Consider the following 16,483-nt stretch of genomic DNA (forward strand, 5'->3'; position numbering starts at 1 on the left):
ATAAGATGTGTGATTTAAATCATTATTTAAATCATCAAATTTGAACTTATTCTAGTTTATCTCCAAAAATTCCATTTTATATTTTATTATGATAGAGAATTTTATCTTGAGTGGTTTTCATATTTTTCATTATTTTTTTAGAGTTATTAATAATTTGTTATGTATTTTCAAAGTTTCTGCCTTATTTGGAATTTGGGAAATACCCAAAATGCCCTTGGGCCCCACCTGTCAGGGTGGCCCAACGGTTAGGTCGCACCCGAGCCACCCTTTGGGCTCGGTCGGCCCATTCTTCCTCTCCCCTCTCCTCGCGCGGCCCGAACCCTAACCCTAACTCTGCTGCGGCGACCCGCGTTGCCTCCGCCGTCGCCACTCGATTCGGCGAGGTTCGCCGGACTTGGCCCCGCCATGGAGCGCAATCAACGCGCCACACGACGGCGGTCAATCCTATCCGCGTCGATCGACGCGGGCGACCTGCTGCTCACGGTCTCGTCCTCGTCTGGTGCTAGGGTTACGGGATCCGCTCGATCCCGCCGTTCCTGGCGCTCCTGGTGCTTGGACTCCGCCCTGGCTTCGCCGCCGTGGTGCGGTGATGCCGTGGTGCCTCCATGGCCTGGCTGGGCTTGGCGCCGCCGCGCTCTGGCGTGTGCCGCCATGGCCGCCATGGCCGTGCCTATCTGCTCGACCCCGGGTATGTGCGCCTCCCTCTCTCTCTCTCTTTCTTTACCTTCCTTCTTCTCCATCCTCTAGTTCTGGCCACAGCTACTCCACCTCGTGGAGATGCCTGCCGTGCTGCTGCGCCTAGCTAGTTGTGCTTGCTGTTGCGATGCTTGCTGTTCTTCGTGCGCATCTCTGTTGCTATTGCTATCTCTGTGTAAGAATTTCTAGCCTAAGCACTTGCTGTGCTAGTACTGCTTGCTTAATTCCACTCCTGTGCCTTTGTTCTTGTTGAGAATCCTGCCAGATCCTCAAGTGTGTTCATTTAAATTGCCATTGCTTGATTATAGTGTATAGTTCTTGCATAATTACAAGTGCCTGAGCTACTGTGGCTAATTCTTGTGCTCAAATTCATGAGCATGCTCATCTGAGCATTGCTGTTGACTTGCTGGTATGATTAAAGGATGAGCACTAAGTGGTTTATTTGTTTATTATGATCCGGTGGTTCATCAAACCTTTGATGTGCTTCGGATACAATTATAAGGTCATTGATTGATTATCCGTGATGCAATTCCTTAAGTAATGTGTCTGGTTATTTCATATGGTCAAGATAATGCTAGAATTGGGTTCTAGCATGCTTTATCAAGCTACGGTGATCCGGTGATCAACAGTGCTTGATCAATGCTTGCTTTATTCTATCGGCTATGTCCGTACGGCTTATTCGGTGATTTGTGCATCACCGGGCCTAGTGCTTGGTGTGGGCTGTGGTTGGCTCAAGCAATTGCTTGTTGCTTCCGGTGATCGGTTAGATCATGAGTAAGTGTTCCGGTTATTGGTGATCTATCTCTTTCATTTATACGTAAAGCTTATCCTTGTTTATTGGATAAATGAGATGAGCTGCTTGCGGTGATGACTCTTATAATTGTTTAATTGAGCTAGAGGGATGCCAAATTAGTTGGGGACCCTAGCTCCACTTTGAACCCATTCCGGGTGATGATAGTTGTGCTTGGCTTGACGGTTTGGCTGTTTTTAGGGTTTGAGGTGACCACTGGCGGTAGTCATATGCTGCCCCGGGGTAGCTCCCCTCTTGTTGGCTTGCTTGTGGCTCACCAAATGCTTTACGGGTGATCCATTGATTGGATTGCCGGTAGCTCTTGATGTTGAAATCAAAATAGACAATGATTTGTCCAAGTCGATGGCCTGAATAGCTATAGGTGCTAAGTGTGTGGGCTAGACTAGACTAGGACTTCATCTTTTGCTGGATTTCTTCAGTTATGCACTGTTTTGCATGACTGATGTTCCCATAGGCTGATTTCCTAGAGTTTTTACCCATATTTGCTTGCACCAATTGGCCTTGTAGCCAGATGATGACACAAACAGGGTTTTCTACCCTTCGTGCTCTCGTGATGCATTGTATGCTTATTTATGAGCAAAACTTGGTTTTGCTCGGAGTTGATTTGGTTTATACCTCACTCCAGCTCCTAGATGGTTTGTTGGTGTAGAGGATTCAGCTGTTGGTTGAGTTCTTGGCTTGCCCTGCTCCTCCTTGCAAGCTTGATCTCTTGGTTTATTTTCTGGTGAGTGGAAATAGATGCAACGGCTCTAGTTGTTCATCCGTTCTTGATGTTCTTGGCTGTTCTCTGATGAACTTACCACTTGCTTGCTGTCGATGGATGAACAAATGACTAGGGTTTGGCTCGAAAAGGTTTTATATGGTGCTCTCTTGCATCCCTGGTCGACGGCTCCTGCTTGTCACTTTGGTGACTCACTGATGATGTGTGAGTGTGTCGTTGTGCCACATGCACACCCAGTGGCTTGGTGTTGAGCATGCACACCTGTTGTGTGTGCTGCTTGTGTGTGTGTGTACCAGATCCTGTGAACTTGGCTTTGGAGAGGATCAGCTCGGCAGCCTGATCATATCCCCTCCATTTGCTTTATTTGTTAACCTGCCAAGTGGCTTTGCCACTTGGCTTAATCTGTTTTTGGCTTTGATTTGTGCGGGGATCATCAATTGAGCAAAATGGACATGGAATTCATCATATACAAGATCAAGTGAAGATGATCTTGTAGAATTTAGACTAGGATATTAACTTGTAATTTTTCTTTATTTTCCTTTCTTCTATTCTGCCCATTTATGTAATGTGTTGTATTATTCTTTTATTTCACTTATGAATATTGTAATGACATTGTAATGTGTGTGATGATCAATAAAGCTCAAAGTTTTCTCTAAGGAGCTTTACTTTAATAATTGTTCATCTTGTTTGTTATTGTTTATATACTTAATGAATTTCCTCAATTGAATTATTTAAGGTAATTATTTAATGTTTGAATTTGAAATTCAAATTCAACCTTGGTTTGATTTCAACCATGTCATATCATTTAGAATTCAATCAAGCAAACTCTCCCCTCTCTTCTCAAAACCCTAAGCTAGTGAAGTGAGATGCAAGTTTGTCGCACTCTCGAAACCCTAACCCTGTAAGGTGTCGAGAGAGAAACTAGTCCCCCTTCGATATAGTTTTTGTTTAAAAGCGCGAAATTTCCCCAGAATTTACTATGCAATGCACATCCCTTTCTAAAATCTACCCCTCGATCGTCTCTAAACCTGGGACATTACAGCTACTTACATAGCTTTAGTTAAGATATACCTCACTTAACATTCTTTCTCTTCATGGTTATCCTATATCAGCTGCGGTCTTATCATACCAGCTACGACTTCACTTGTCTATTTTCCTTCTTCCAGGGTTTGTTTTGCAAGAAACCACTTGTTGACACTATGAAAATAGTATTGTAAGTGACTTCGCTTGCATTCCCTTCTTCCATAATGAATACGGCTCTACTTCTACTACTCCATATTCACTATTTTTCTCACTTTTATGGTACTTCCATGTTGAAGTACTCCTTGATTAAGGATAAAAGTGAGTTTTGATTGGTCTTTCCTTTAGAGTATTGTGGTTGCTTCCCACAATTTGACTTCCTTCATCTAGTGAACCTTCATCTTTTCTTCAAAATCTCCGAATTCGTCACTTCCTCACACGAATACCTTTACCCTCTAGACCTATAACATCAAGTAAGAGCTTGATATTGCAACATGCACTTGCATATCAAAGTCAAACTTCATGTATGGATCTAGTCAATCAATGAAAATCCAATAAAATCCAAGAAGATTCAGCTTTGTGCTTATAATACACATCTTTATATGCCTGAATATAATAGTTGGTTAAGACATCCCTAAACATCAGGATCAGATGTGCAGTATATAACACCACATAAGATAGGTTTAGGTCGTGATACTTAGCACAAATACGTGAATTTCTACTATTTGTCTCAACATTTATCTTAATTGCACATTTGCAATGAGACAACTTGAAACAAAATGGCCTGAGATAGTTGAAGTTAACCTAGTTTTCTTTGGAAGTACTAACAAAATAGTATACCATATATATGTGCTATTGAGGACTACTTCCTATAATACAATTAATTCTAACATGTCTACTCTAAATACATGATTGTTTAGAATATACCACCTATAACTCTAGGATTTCTCTATGTGATATGCTCTAAATAAGCCTTCTTTAAATTAAGGACTATGGTTCTAACATTCTTGACACAGTTTCCAGGATTTTAAGGCCTAAGCTTTCGAACTATTCCTTAAATCCTACTCCTCATCATACTTCTATTAACTCACTTATGATGTTCTACTCCCTCACATCATGATTCTCAAGTGAATCATATATGATTACCAACTTTACCATGAAAAGTAGAGTTGTATAACTCCTATCACTCTTCCTTACCTCCTATGATTGACTCATCATAGACCTATACTACCTTACATAACTTATCTCCTTTAGTTATCATCAGGTATTTGACATTTTAAATGACTCCTACATAACCATAACTAGCATTGGTATACTTCTTCCAATAGGATATCTTCCTTGTGGTTGTATCCTCTCTTTGGACTACCATGTGTGGTATACCAACTGTGGTCTACTACCACCCATTATCTTAAGCTCCAATGGGTTCTAGTTATTTGGAATGAAGCAATATAACTAACTAACTTTACTTAAGAAAATGGATAAGAAAGATTGACTCAAGTGTGTCAGGATTATTCTCAAGTGAATACCCATCTCAAGTCAAAAGAATAGTTGGTTTAGCATAGTTGGCTTAACTAAGATACTTCCTATAGACACTACCAAACCTATAGGTCTCCTTTAAAGGGTTTTAATCCTAGGGTCAAAGCATTTGCTACGATACCAGCTGCGGTGACCCAGCGTACCACTCGCATGGTGTAGTACACAAGTCGTTGACATAACACAAGTGAAGCACCGTTCCACCCATATTACATCCCTCGAGTGGTACAACGAAACATATGCGAGTCCAAGGTATGTCTATAGAAGTACACACGAACGAGTTTACATAAGATCCACACAGCCTCCTACTTTACAGGTGAGGTAAAACTTCAAATAAAGCTCCGGAAGAACGACTCGTAGTCTATCTTATTGCTAACTCCAGTTCAAGAGCTACTTGGCTTGCTATAGAAATCTAGCTACTTAGGTGCTAGGATTAGGGAAAGGTTCCCTTCTATTACTAGTCTAGGTTTCCATAATAATTGATGCGGAAGTTGACTCCATTGACTTCTTTGATTGGATTCTTCATCTTGTTGCGGTTGACTCCCTTGTCTTCGAGTTCCACGGTAGTTTCTCCTTCGGTGCATTGCTCTAAGAAGGGGGTTCAAACGAGATAGAATGAGTACGAGCGTACTCGGCAAGTTCATATTAGGAAATAGGTGTATCATGCACTAGCTACAGCCATAGACCAGAAAGTCATAGGCCAATGCAAGTTTTCATAAACATTTCTTCAAAAGGTTTATTTTATTCTGAAAACTATGCCCGTCAGTCTTCACAGGTTGACTAGAACTTCGTGGAGTTCCTTTCCTGCCGCGTTCGCGGTTCCCTTCCCGGAACAGGGAGTGACAATCACAATTCTTGATACCCTCTGCAGAGGTGCGTTACTTTACCCCACAAGAGATCTTAACTTTGTTGCCGGCCGAGAGTATGTCCCCGTCCACACTTCCTTTGGTGTGAGGCCCGAGTATAAGATCCAAGCCAATCACCGCCATCTCCGCGACCACCGCAAACCCACCCTTTTGTCCGACCGTACACCTCCGGTAGACTTCCCCCGATAATACGGCTTTACTCATGGTGTACTCCGGACAATCCCTCATAGATGGTAGAGATTAACATCACTAATGGATGGGGATTTAAAAGGATATCCCAACCTATTGCGGCGAGTGCCTCCAACACCCCACCGTCTCTACCATCCGTTGGCGTGCAGAAGGGAAAAGATACAGCTGACTTCCCCAGAGCCATTATAGATCTTATGGATAACGCGATATGTACGGCGCTAGAATCACTGGACGGCATTGGTAATTAATCCTAGGGTGATATAACCCATTGCAATGGAACCTCCACCATATCAACACATACCATGGTTCCATTGCCCACCACATAGTCATATTCATAATTGTAAAATAATATTTGCTTTTCAATGCATGAGTGATAAGTATAGTACTTTGCATATAGTTTGATAAAAATAATCAAATGACATGAGCAAGCGATGAACTTGCCTTTCTTGACTGCAAGATTATGCGGGCAAAAGCTTCGATACGTGAGAACTCCAAATGCTGAAATACCATCATCGTCCGGTAAGGACAATGTTTAAAGAAGCTGGCAAAAATGCTATAATGCATAGTATGAGATGCAATCGTCCCGAGCGTAACCTAATCTCGATGATTTAGGATGGATGAGTTGTAAAGATTTCTTTAGGGTTGGTTGCACTTTTAGAATGGTTCTCAAACAAGGTTCTTATTAGGGTTTGGTTATAAGACTAGCATATACAAGTGATATAATACATCATAACAATCATACACACTAATAATAGTAGTGGAATAATATGTAAAGAATAGTTGTCAATTTTTAAGTTCTACATGATATGGTTGATGATTACTTATACTATACTTCAAAAGAATAACTTTTGAAGAACATGTTGTTTAAGTGATAATAAGTATTTCAAAGAAGGTTAGGGCTTCTAAGGTTTGACTGACATTTGTACTTCAAAAGAATAACTCTTGAAGAAACAGGTTAAATAAGAACAAGAACTATTATAAATAGGTGCTATGGTTTTCTAGGGTTTACTATTGGATTCCTTTAGTTTCACTAATAGGAACTAGTTTATTCTTAATTTGGATTGGGTTTCTATATAGCAAGTATTGGTAAGGTTATTACTATGGTTTCCTATATACCTCATATCAAAGGATGGTTATCAAGGTGTTGCTATGAGTTAGGGTTTACTATGACTTCATATTTGCTTTACCAATTAATCTCTAATAGTTTCTAAGCTAAGTGGTTTATCATTTCCTAAGTAAGGTTTAGTTGGATAGGAACATGTGTGTGATTTGCTACACAAAGTTGATACTAGGGTTTATCATTATGGTTCTATTAAGGTTTAATGATTGAGGTTGATCTTAATGGTATGGTATATAGGATTGGTGATCAATGGTGCTAATATGTGGTAGTAAGATAGGGTTTATACCTAGGTGATACTAGTGAATCATATAGGTTTTAATTAAGAATAGGAACATGAAATGATAATCTCATGTGACTTGGTTTATGCTAATGGATCATAAGCATGCATTCATTGGTTTCTTACTAGGGTTCTATAGGTATAGATGAACCTCACATGATCACATGTGATAAGCAACTAGGGTTTTAGAGTTACTACTAAAGTGTAAATATCGCATGGGTTAAATTCTTAGGGTTTTAGGTTTGCAACTACTATGGATGAACACATGAAATAATGAGATCAATGTCTTACTTAAATTAAAACTAGGGTTTCTAAGTTATGGTATAACCCTAAAATAATAATTGATAAATAGAGTTGTGGTTACTAATTACTTTGAATTAAAATTAGTAATGGTTTAACATTTTATTAACTTTCACAAGATTTAATAATTAGAGCAACTTCTATTTAGGTTTCATTAAGAATCAGGGTTTAATAATTGTTGTTAGGGTTTAAAATAATTAACTTGTTAACTAAAGATGTTTAAGTAAATAAGTTTTGGATTTACCAAAATAATATTGGCTTATAATATTTTCTTGAGTTATTACTATTTAAAGAAAATGGAAAATAGTAATTTGCAATTAGGGTTTATGAATTACCACTAATAATTAAGTTAATGCAAATATGGTAAATAAAATTAATCCTAACATTTTACTTAGTTACTGAATAGTTAAAATTTAATTTTTACACTTAACAATTTATTGAATTCAAATTGTATTTTAAATAAATGAAAAGGCATAATTAAAGAAGTTAAAAATAAATGAATTTTTATTTTGACACACATTTTTGTTTTATATTTTATTTGAATAGAGTTTATTTTTGTGAACATTTTGATATATTATTCATAATTTTCTGAGTTGATATGAAGTTTTTAGAATTTTGCAAAGTCTCAGAAATTTACTGGAATTTGAAATAAAAGGAAAATACTAAATGTACCGGTTCACACCCTAGCTACTGCGACTGACGAGTGGGGCCATTGACTAGGTCAGTTGCCACGATGGCAACGACCGGTCAACATGCTCCCGGGTCCCCACGGCCACGTCACCCTACCGGCGGCTCAACGCCGGCGAGGCGAGGCACGACGGAGACGCCGATTTAAGGTCTCCCGGGATAAACTACTGATGGCTCTCGACTCCCCTCGACTCGCTGAAGCTGATGGTGGTGATGTCTTGGCGAGGGAATCACCGGAGCTAGCTCCGGCGAGCACTCCCGCGGCAAAGAACTCCGGCCAACTAACGAACTGTGGCTACAGAACGCGCAAGGATGTAATTAAGGGCTTCAGAGATGCGCTCGTTCACCTTGAGTCGATTGCAGTGGTCAGAGGCGAAGAAGATGGTCGGAGCCGACGAGGAATTCGCCGATTCCGACGAGGTGCTGCGGAAGGGATCAACCAAATTGGACTGATTGAAGAAGCTCTTGATCGATTCCTTGCTCGAGGATGATCTGTAGGCTCGCGCATCTCCCAGGCCACTCGACGGTCTCGGGGTGCTCTCAATCGACGGCGCCATGGAGGTCGCCGGCGGCGAGACGCACGAGTGTGGGAGAAACGGCGAACGAGAGAGGATAAGGATGGGAGTCTGGGGTTTCTTGAGCCGTGGCGATCTCTCCGACCCTCTTATAGCTCCAAGCACGGTCTGGTTCGACGGCAAGGCTTGGCGGTGAGCGTCCAGGATGCGGCGGTGTTCCAGGTTAGGGTTTTCGGGCGGGAATCGTGATGCTCCGACTGGCAGTGGATGCAGATGGAATGCTCATCGACTCTGGAATGATTCTTGGCGTCCGGCGGTGTCCTTGTCCGCAGCGAGGACGTGGCGGAGCTCCGTCGGCTCGCTGTCGAGCGTGGAGAAGAGGAGGAAGACGACGGTCTTCTTTTTGTTTGACGCCAGCGACGAAATGGTAAGGTGGGTTGGGTTACTTTGTTTGGTGGGCTGGGCTGGTGCTGGGCCTGGTCGACGTGGTGACTGTTGGGCTGGTCCTGGGCTGCCACTGCCCAACAGGTAAGTCACTCTCTTTTCTTATTTCTATTTATTTTCTGTTTTATTTTCTATTTTGAATTTGATATTTGAATTCAAATTGATTTCTGTTTGTTTTTGCAGGTCCTAAATTATTCGAGTATCAAGATAACTTGATAATCATGCTTACTGCATGGTTTTGTTGTTTAAACAAATATTGTATTTGGATTAGGTTGATATGTTGGGAGGTTTAATTAACATAGAAATAGGTTTAGATTTTTATCTCAATTCTCTTTTATTTAGAAACCAAATTTGTTTAAATGGTTTCGAATATGATAACATGTGACTGGTGAAAATATTATTAGGTTTAACTAGTGTGCTTAACAATATGGATTGTTCTCATATAATTTTTATTATAGTGAGAGTTTCAATTAAATGGTGTTGAGAATAGAAGGGTTCATGATTTTATGTGAAGGATTGCTTCTAAGAGTTTAAGAAGATGATTGGATTCAACTCTATATTCTCTACTCTTGCTTAGCAACTACTACTTGAATTATTTAAAGTAGATCCTAGGCTTATTATATGGTTAACTAAATTACTTATCTGAATACTATTTCATTTGGTTCACTAAACCAGGTATTTGGATAGCAAAGTAAAATAGGGTATTGGTTTCATTCTACTCACCAAAGGCATTTAATCCATAAGCATATGTGGCTTGGTTTATACTTGTGATCCATGATACACAAGTTAGGACATAATATCTTATGTATATTGGTTCCATATGACAAGGTTTAGGGTTTTGGGAATACTTCACTAATTGCAGTATTAAATAGGCATGAGGCATGGCATTGATTCTATTCTAGTGGCTAGAGTTATCCTCCTCACTTAGGTAGAATTATTGTATCAAGGCAATGCTAGGTTGGTCTCAAATGTTTGGATAGGCAAGGTTTAGATACCATATCAATACTACTCTATATAAGGCATGAGCATTGGTTTGGTTAACTACTAATGAGTTACTTATTATTTCATGTGAAGAATGAGATCTATTGATCATATGTATAGGTTTAACTTATCAACTCAATTTATAAAGTAAGATCATGCATTAGACATGATCCACTTATTCATCACTAATCTCTCTTCTTTAATACTTCTCTCAACACACTCACTTAGATTCTTAAGGTTTATGATCATCACCCAATTTGTAATAATCAAAGTATTGGCCTAATAACAATTCATTGGTGAATTATGATTCTATCTCCAAGATTCAGTATAAGTCCATATACTTGAGTATACATATGTAGCTTAAGCTCTCTGAGATAGGTAGGGTTTCCTCTAGGGTTAGGTTCATTACCAAGTTGTAATGATCACAACAATTGCCTCTCTGTATATGCTAGAAGAATAGGTTCTTACTTATCAAGTATGAGCTAGGTCAAGTAGGGTTTGATACTTGACTTATATTTCTTGTATCATTATTTAGTATCAACAATTACCTCAATTGTATAAGGTTTAAATATTTAGTTAGGTTCTATTGAATGCATAATATAAGCATATGAATAGTTCTCTCCTTTCTCTAGGTTTAATGGTAGGAGTTGGGAAACAAAGTTGGAATGTCAAAGTTAATTAAGAATAAATTTGAATGTCCTTGACATGGATTCAATTATTGTAGTTGAAAAGATATACCATGTGACTCATGGTAGGAACATTTATCTAGTAGAAGACATGGATAAGATAAGTATAGAATAGTTTCTTAGTTAATTGTGTTCTTTGATTTAGGATTAAATAATTATTCATATGTTGTTGTAAGGAATGACATGTTGAGATCTTTTATAAGAGCTTGTAGTTGATCCTTACTTAAGGTGTTGTTTGTTGTAAAACTAATTCTATTTGATCTAATCCATAGATCAAATCATCTCTACCCAAAACAAGGTTTAGCAAAGATCACAGTGAAGTTTATAGCGCTTGACTTGATGATCTACTTCAATTCCAGCAAGTCAAGTGAAACTTCAGTGACTGTGGTAAGTTTTATTTGAAAGCGCGAAAATCCCCCGGATTTTCTATGCATGAATGCAATGCACACTTTGGTGTTCTCTCATTTTATAGCCTTTAAACCTGGGATATTACAATAAATACCGGCCGCGGTTCGTTCGAGGCTTGATGGGATGCCCTTACTAATATTTATTTCTACAAAGTTGTGATCTTGTATGTTTCCCTTGATAAGATAACTTTTGGGATGGATTCTCGCTTTTGTGATTCTTCGATGGAGGGATTCGAGAGCTTCTCATGCCTTAGTCCAAAAAACTCTTTCTCATGATCTTGCTAAATCCTATCATGAAAAATATTCTTTTTATGGGTGCAATCGAACATTTCAACTTTTTTCATTGACTATGGGAGTTTCATTAGTATTTTAGGAGATCTTGCTAATTTCTACCATATATAATATTAGTGCATATGAGCATTTAAATATGTTATGCACTTGCAAATATTGAAATGTGTTGTGAACTTGTGAACACTGGAATATGTTGTAAACGTGTAATGTATTGTATTCATGTTTCCGCATAGAAAACATTGTGAAAACGCTATTTGCTCCATATGATGCTTAAATTTGTCTTAGATTTTTTTCTTGCCTTGCGGCCCGCCCAAGCTTTGACAAATTTCTAGATCCACCCCTTGTCTACGGAGCATATGATATCATAAGAAATAGGAGCCTCGCGACTTAGTTACCACATTGTGTGAAATAAGAACTCTGCGGCTTTGTTATCACATTGTGTTTGTTTTGGCCATGCAGCCAACAAAGAGCGCCCATGATATTCTGTTCTCTTGGATTGCCAGCTCTATAGCAAATAGATTATTAACCGTTGCATCAAGTAACGAAACCAAGTTTATGGCGTGGCTCACATTTTTATGTTTACGTGCTCCTGATCATATTCATCAGTTTAAAGATCTAAAATTGAGCACAAATTTAAATACCACTCCGTCCTCCACCCAACTCTACCTCCTTCTTATCGGATTTCCTCCTAACAATGTAATATCACCTACTTTGTTTTTTTCTGTATTCCAAGACATCGCCGAATGAGCGAAATTAGAGAGTAAAACAAAATTGCATATAATAATTTTTCTCCCTTTGCATCAGGTGATGCACACAATCAACCCGACTAAATGGCGCAACAAACACCATCTTTATTGCGAAGTATCAACCCACCCAAATGGCGCAACTGATCACATGTTCCATTGCATAAAATAGCCTATTGCTACACTACACCACCATCGGTATTATTGAGCAAAGTTCGGCGGCTGTCTCCAAGTGGCTTCATCTGGAGACCAGTGAATCTGGCACCTCAACACGTGTAGCATAGACCATGTACCATGCAAATATCCAGAGCGCAACTATAAATTATCTGTAGAAATTGAAAAATTAATGTTATGAAAACATCATTATTAAGGCAATTCCATATTTGGCATAAAACGAGATCTGTTTGGTTTCTGACCACAACTCGTCAACACAAAGATTCAACAATTTATTATGTATTTAGTTCTCGCCATATTTTAGCATTATACTTTATTATCCATATGGCCTAATAATCATAGATTGAACTTTTTGCTAAAATTCACCATACTTCGTGGCGCTCAATTCGTCAGCACACTTTTGTGGCTGCCAAAACCAATTTGTGGCCGGAACCAAACATTCCCTAATTCTCAAACATAGAAACATTCCCTAATTCTCAAACATATCGAAAATCAGTTGGGTTAAATAAACATAAACAACTTTGTGAACGTTGTCATTACCATGCAACTTTGGTGGTGACTATTTTTCATATTACATTAGTAAATAAATTTAGTTATAACACCATAGAAGTAACTCTCAAGATAAACTGAACGGTATTGTTATTATTAAGTAATAAAATGAGAGGCTTGAAATAAGTCTAGATTTGAATTAAAGAAACCATCAACCAGCTCGAGGTTACACCATAAGTTATAACATATACACATGGCATACTTTAAGGTTTTAGACCAAGCTCTGCACAAACTAAACTTTATTAATTATTTCACATGATAAGTGGGTACTTGTATGAACTATGGTAGTTAGGTGTAGGAACATCTTAGTCATCATCGAAAAAAGCAGCATCTTAGTTCCCATGAAATAATTAGTAGACGGAGTAGCTCAAATCGCGATTACCTTAATGATTATTGCTGTGACGTACGTGTCCACCCTAGCTTAGGTCGCATGCTTGTCGTTGTCCTGCTTCTGCTTCGCCTCCGATCCCTGGGAGGTGTCATGCTCTGCACAAAAATCCCAATCAATTTCACCACTCGCACCCACCTTCTTCATGGATGCAAATCTTGAAGTTTTTTTCAAAAAAATTTAAAATTTGACAACAACAAAAAGGTGGGTGCGTGCGTACCAGGGTCGTTCTGTCCGTAGACCCCGCCGAAGCCTTCCTCGTCCGCCCTCGTCGAGTACCCCTCCCCGAACGAGTCCGTCATCACGTCCCTGCGCCACCACACAGCGACGGCACCGTCAAGATCTTGTCGTTGTAGGAGTATGTCGCAAGGAAAGGAGAGAAGCTCGTCGTGAGAAGCAGATTTTACCCTTTCGCCGTATGCTTGTCGTCGCGGTTCTTGTCCTCCGGCGCGTGGGGCGGCGGCTGCTTGGCCGGGTCCATGCCGACGCCCTGGTCGCCTGGCACCGGTGCGGCGGCGCTCGACGTCGCCGAGACGCTCCTCCTCCCTCCGTGCGCCGCGCCGCCCCCGCCTAACCTGCCAAGCACGAAGCCGAGTCTGGTGCCGACGGTAGGCAGACGAAGAGAGTACATGGGAGGAAATAGCTCGTCTGATGACGGCGGTGACCTCGCAGCTTTCTACCGGAGGGAGGTTATAAGCTAGCGGTCGGGCCGTAGGAAATTCGATGCGTATGTCGGGAGAGAGCACGTAGGGAGACGGCCTCGAAGGATCGGTGGACTGCCTACACGCGCCAGTATTGGACGGGGTGTGAGAGTAGGCCTGTGGCACCGCGACTCGTTGCATGTGCAGAGCAAAGCAGTATTGAGACGTGTTCGTTCCAGAAGATGATAGGGACGCGTGCGCCCCTCGTTCCATTTTCTTTGTGAGGTTTTAAGACGGTGACGCTTCAATATTTTATTTTGAACTGGATACTTCCAGATTTTGGCCGGTAAAGCAGCCTCAATGCCAATTGCTAGGGGCCACGATTTTTTGCGATACAAAATTTGCATCTTTTTCTGGACATATATACAAACTTTACATGGAGAATTGAGGCATACTAGAAAAAAGGCAGATCTTTGTGAACTTCAACCGTGTGTCGCATGTAGAGCGGTGTTTTAGGTGTAGTTCCAGCACGCCTACATGTGCGGTGCTTCGAAATATCGAAGTAGTATCTAAAAGTACAACTAAAGCGAAATCTTAAATACTCCAGACTACAATTGCGCTGAAACCCGAATTACACCAAATACGCCCATAGTAAAATCCGAAGTAGGCCTAAGTACAACTATGTTGATTCTACCCCCGTGCAATGCGGGCGCGTACGATGTACCACCCAACCATGCATTGGGCACCACATTTAGCCATTTAACATAGTAAATATTGAATGATTGATGCACTAGCCAATCGAATAAAAAGTTCAAACTGACGGAAAGAGACTAGGCACTCCCCCTTACGTCTAGGCTATTTTAGTCTTTAGCGTGGGTTCGGTGCAGGCCACGAAATCTTTTTCTTTTTGGTTTTAAAACCGCGTGAGCAGGGTCTTCACTTGAGACCTCTTAGCTCTTACCATGAAAGATTGTTGTACTAGCCAATTGAATCAAAAGTTCGAACTGGTAAAAAAAACTAGATAATGTATTTATATTCAACAAATATATATAGTGAACATGAAATTAATCTTGTGCACATTTGAGCAAGTATCCAGGCTAAAGATTAATTTTCAAAAAATGAGATTTTTTTTGTTTTGGAAGAGAAGACGAAGAGGAACAACTCTACAAACAAATTTTTGGTTGTGAACCAGCGGCACTTCCTTTCATGTATCTTGGGGTACCAATACACTATAGAAAACTGAGAATTTAGAATGGAATCCAGTAGAAAGTTGCTTCGAAAGGAAGCTTGGATGCTGGCAGGGCAAGCTAATATCATATGGAGATAGGCTTGTGTTCATAAATTCTGTTCTGACGAGTTTGCCGATATTTATGCTATCCTTCGTAGAGATACCAAAAGAGATGAGGAAATGTTTGGATTTCTTTATAACTAGATTCTTTAGGCAAAAGGATGACAACAAAAAGAAATACCGACTAACAAAATGAAACATAATCCGTAGACCAAAAGATCAGGGGGGGGGGGAGTTGCTACATAATAAGTATCTTCGAAACAAAACCTTATCTCAAGTTCAAGTTAAACCAACAGATTCACCATTTTTAGAAAGGTCTTGGGCAGATAAAATAAGAATTTTTAGTATAGGTTCTTTCAAATAGGTAATGGTAGGACCATTAGATTTTGGGAAGATATTTAGCTAGGAGACACGTCTCTAGCTAATCAATATCCCTCTTTAGATAATATAGTGCAACGGGAAAGATGTTTTCGTTCATTCTATCCTATCACATGTTCCTCTAAATGTTGGATTTAGGAGAACACTTACACCAGCTTAATGGGTTGTGTGGATATATCTTTTGTGAACGCCTTATGGTGGTTAACCCGTCCGAAGAACCTAATAGCTTTGTATGGAAATTAAGTGCATCTGGTGTCTTCACAGTTCAATCTATGTATGAGGTTTTGATGAATGAGCATAGTAATTTCCCTACTAAATATTTATGGAAACTCAAACTACCTCTCAAGATAAAAGTTTACATGTGGTTCCTCGATAAAAAAAATTCACTCACAACGGATAACTTAGCAAAGAGAAAATGGGGTGGGTGTCAAAAATGTTGTTTTCGTGACTCTAAGGAGAAAAATGATATCTTTTTCTCTCATGGACGTTTGCAAAAATTGTGTGGGGCATTATATTCTTTACCTACAACATTCCTCCGCCCACCAATATCAAAAATATGTTTGGGAATTGGTTGAATGGAATCAATAAGAAAACTAAAGAAAGAATACGCATTGGAGTTTATGCTTTATGTTGGTCGATATGGAAATGTAGGAATAACACTATTTTAAACAAGGCTGGAGTTTCAAACTTTTTGCAGGTTATCCGTACGGCTACGCATAGGATCAACTATGGGCTTTCCTTTTCCTGATGGGTGCAACCGGTTATTGATGGTCGCACA

General features: G+C 39.8%; 1 protein-coding gene across 1 annotated transcript; it reads right to left on the reverse strand.

Moving 5' to 3' along the window:
- Window positions 1-13,431: 13,431 nt before the first annotated feature.
- LOC124697275 lies at window positions 13,432-14,029 on the reverse strand. The gene is made up of 3 exons (XM_047229890.1): window positions 13,806-14,029; window positions 13,619-13,707; window positions 13,432-13,496 (listed from the first exon to the last, which is right to left on the reverse strand). The coding sequence occupies exons 1-3, from the start codon at window positions 14,027-14,029 to the stop codon at window positions 13,432-13,434; spliced, it is 378 nt and encodes a 125-aa protein (XP_047085846.1).
- Window positions 14,030-16,483: the final 2,454 nt, after the last annotated feature.

This window comes from Lolium rigidum, chromosome 3, assembly GCF_022539505.1.
Source record: "Lolium rigidum isolate FL_2022 chromosome 3, APGP_CSIRO_Lrig_0.1, whole genome shotgun sequence".
Taxonomy (NCBI): domain Eukaryota; kingdom Viridiplantae; phylum Streptophyta; class Magnoliopsida; order Poales; family Poaceae; genus Lolium; species Lolium rigidum.

What these genes read in the sequence shown, in the direction of transcription:
- LOC124697275 (XM_047229890.1), bottom strand. Translation starts at nt 14,029, where the DNA reads ATGTACTCTCTTCGTCTGCCTACCGTCGGCACCAGACTCGGCTTCGTG. An exon ending in GACAAGCATACGGCGAAAGG is followed by an intron (nt 13,708 to 13,805) that starts GTAAAATCTGCT and finishes GTGGTGGCGCAG; the next exon opens with GGACGTGATGACGGACTCGT. An exon ending in CTACGGACAGAACGACCCTG is followed by an intron (nt 13,497 to 13,618) that starts GTACGCACGCAC and finishes ATTTTTGTGCAG; the next exon opens with AGCATGACACCTCCCAGGGA.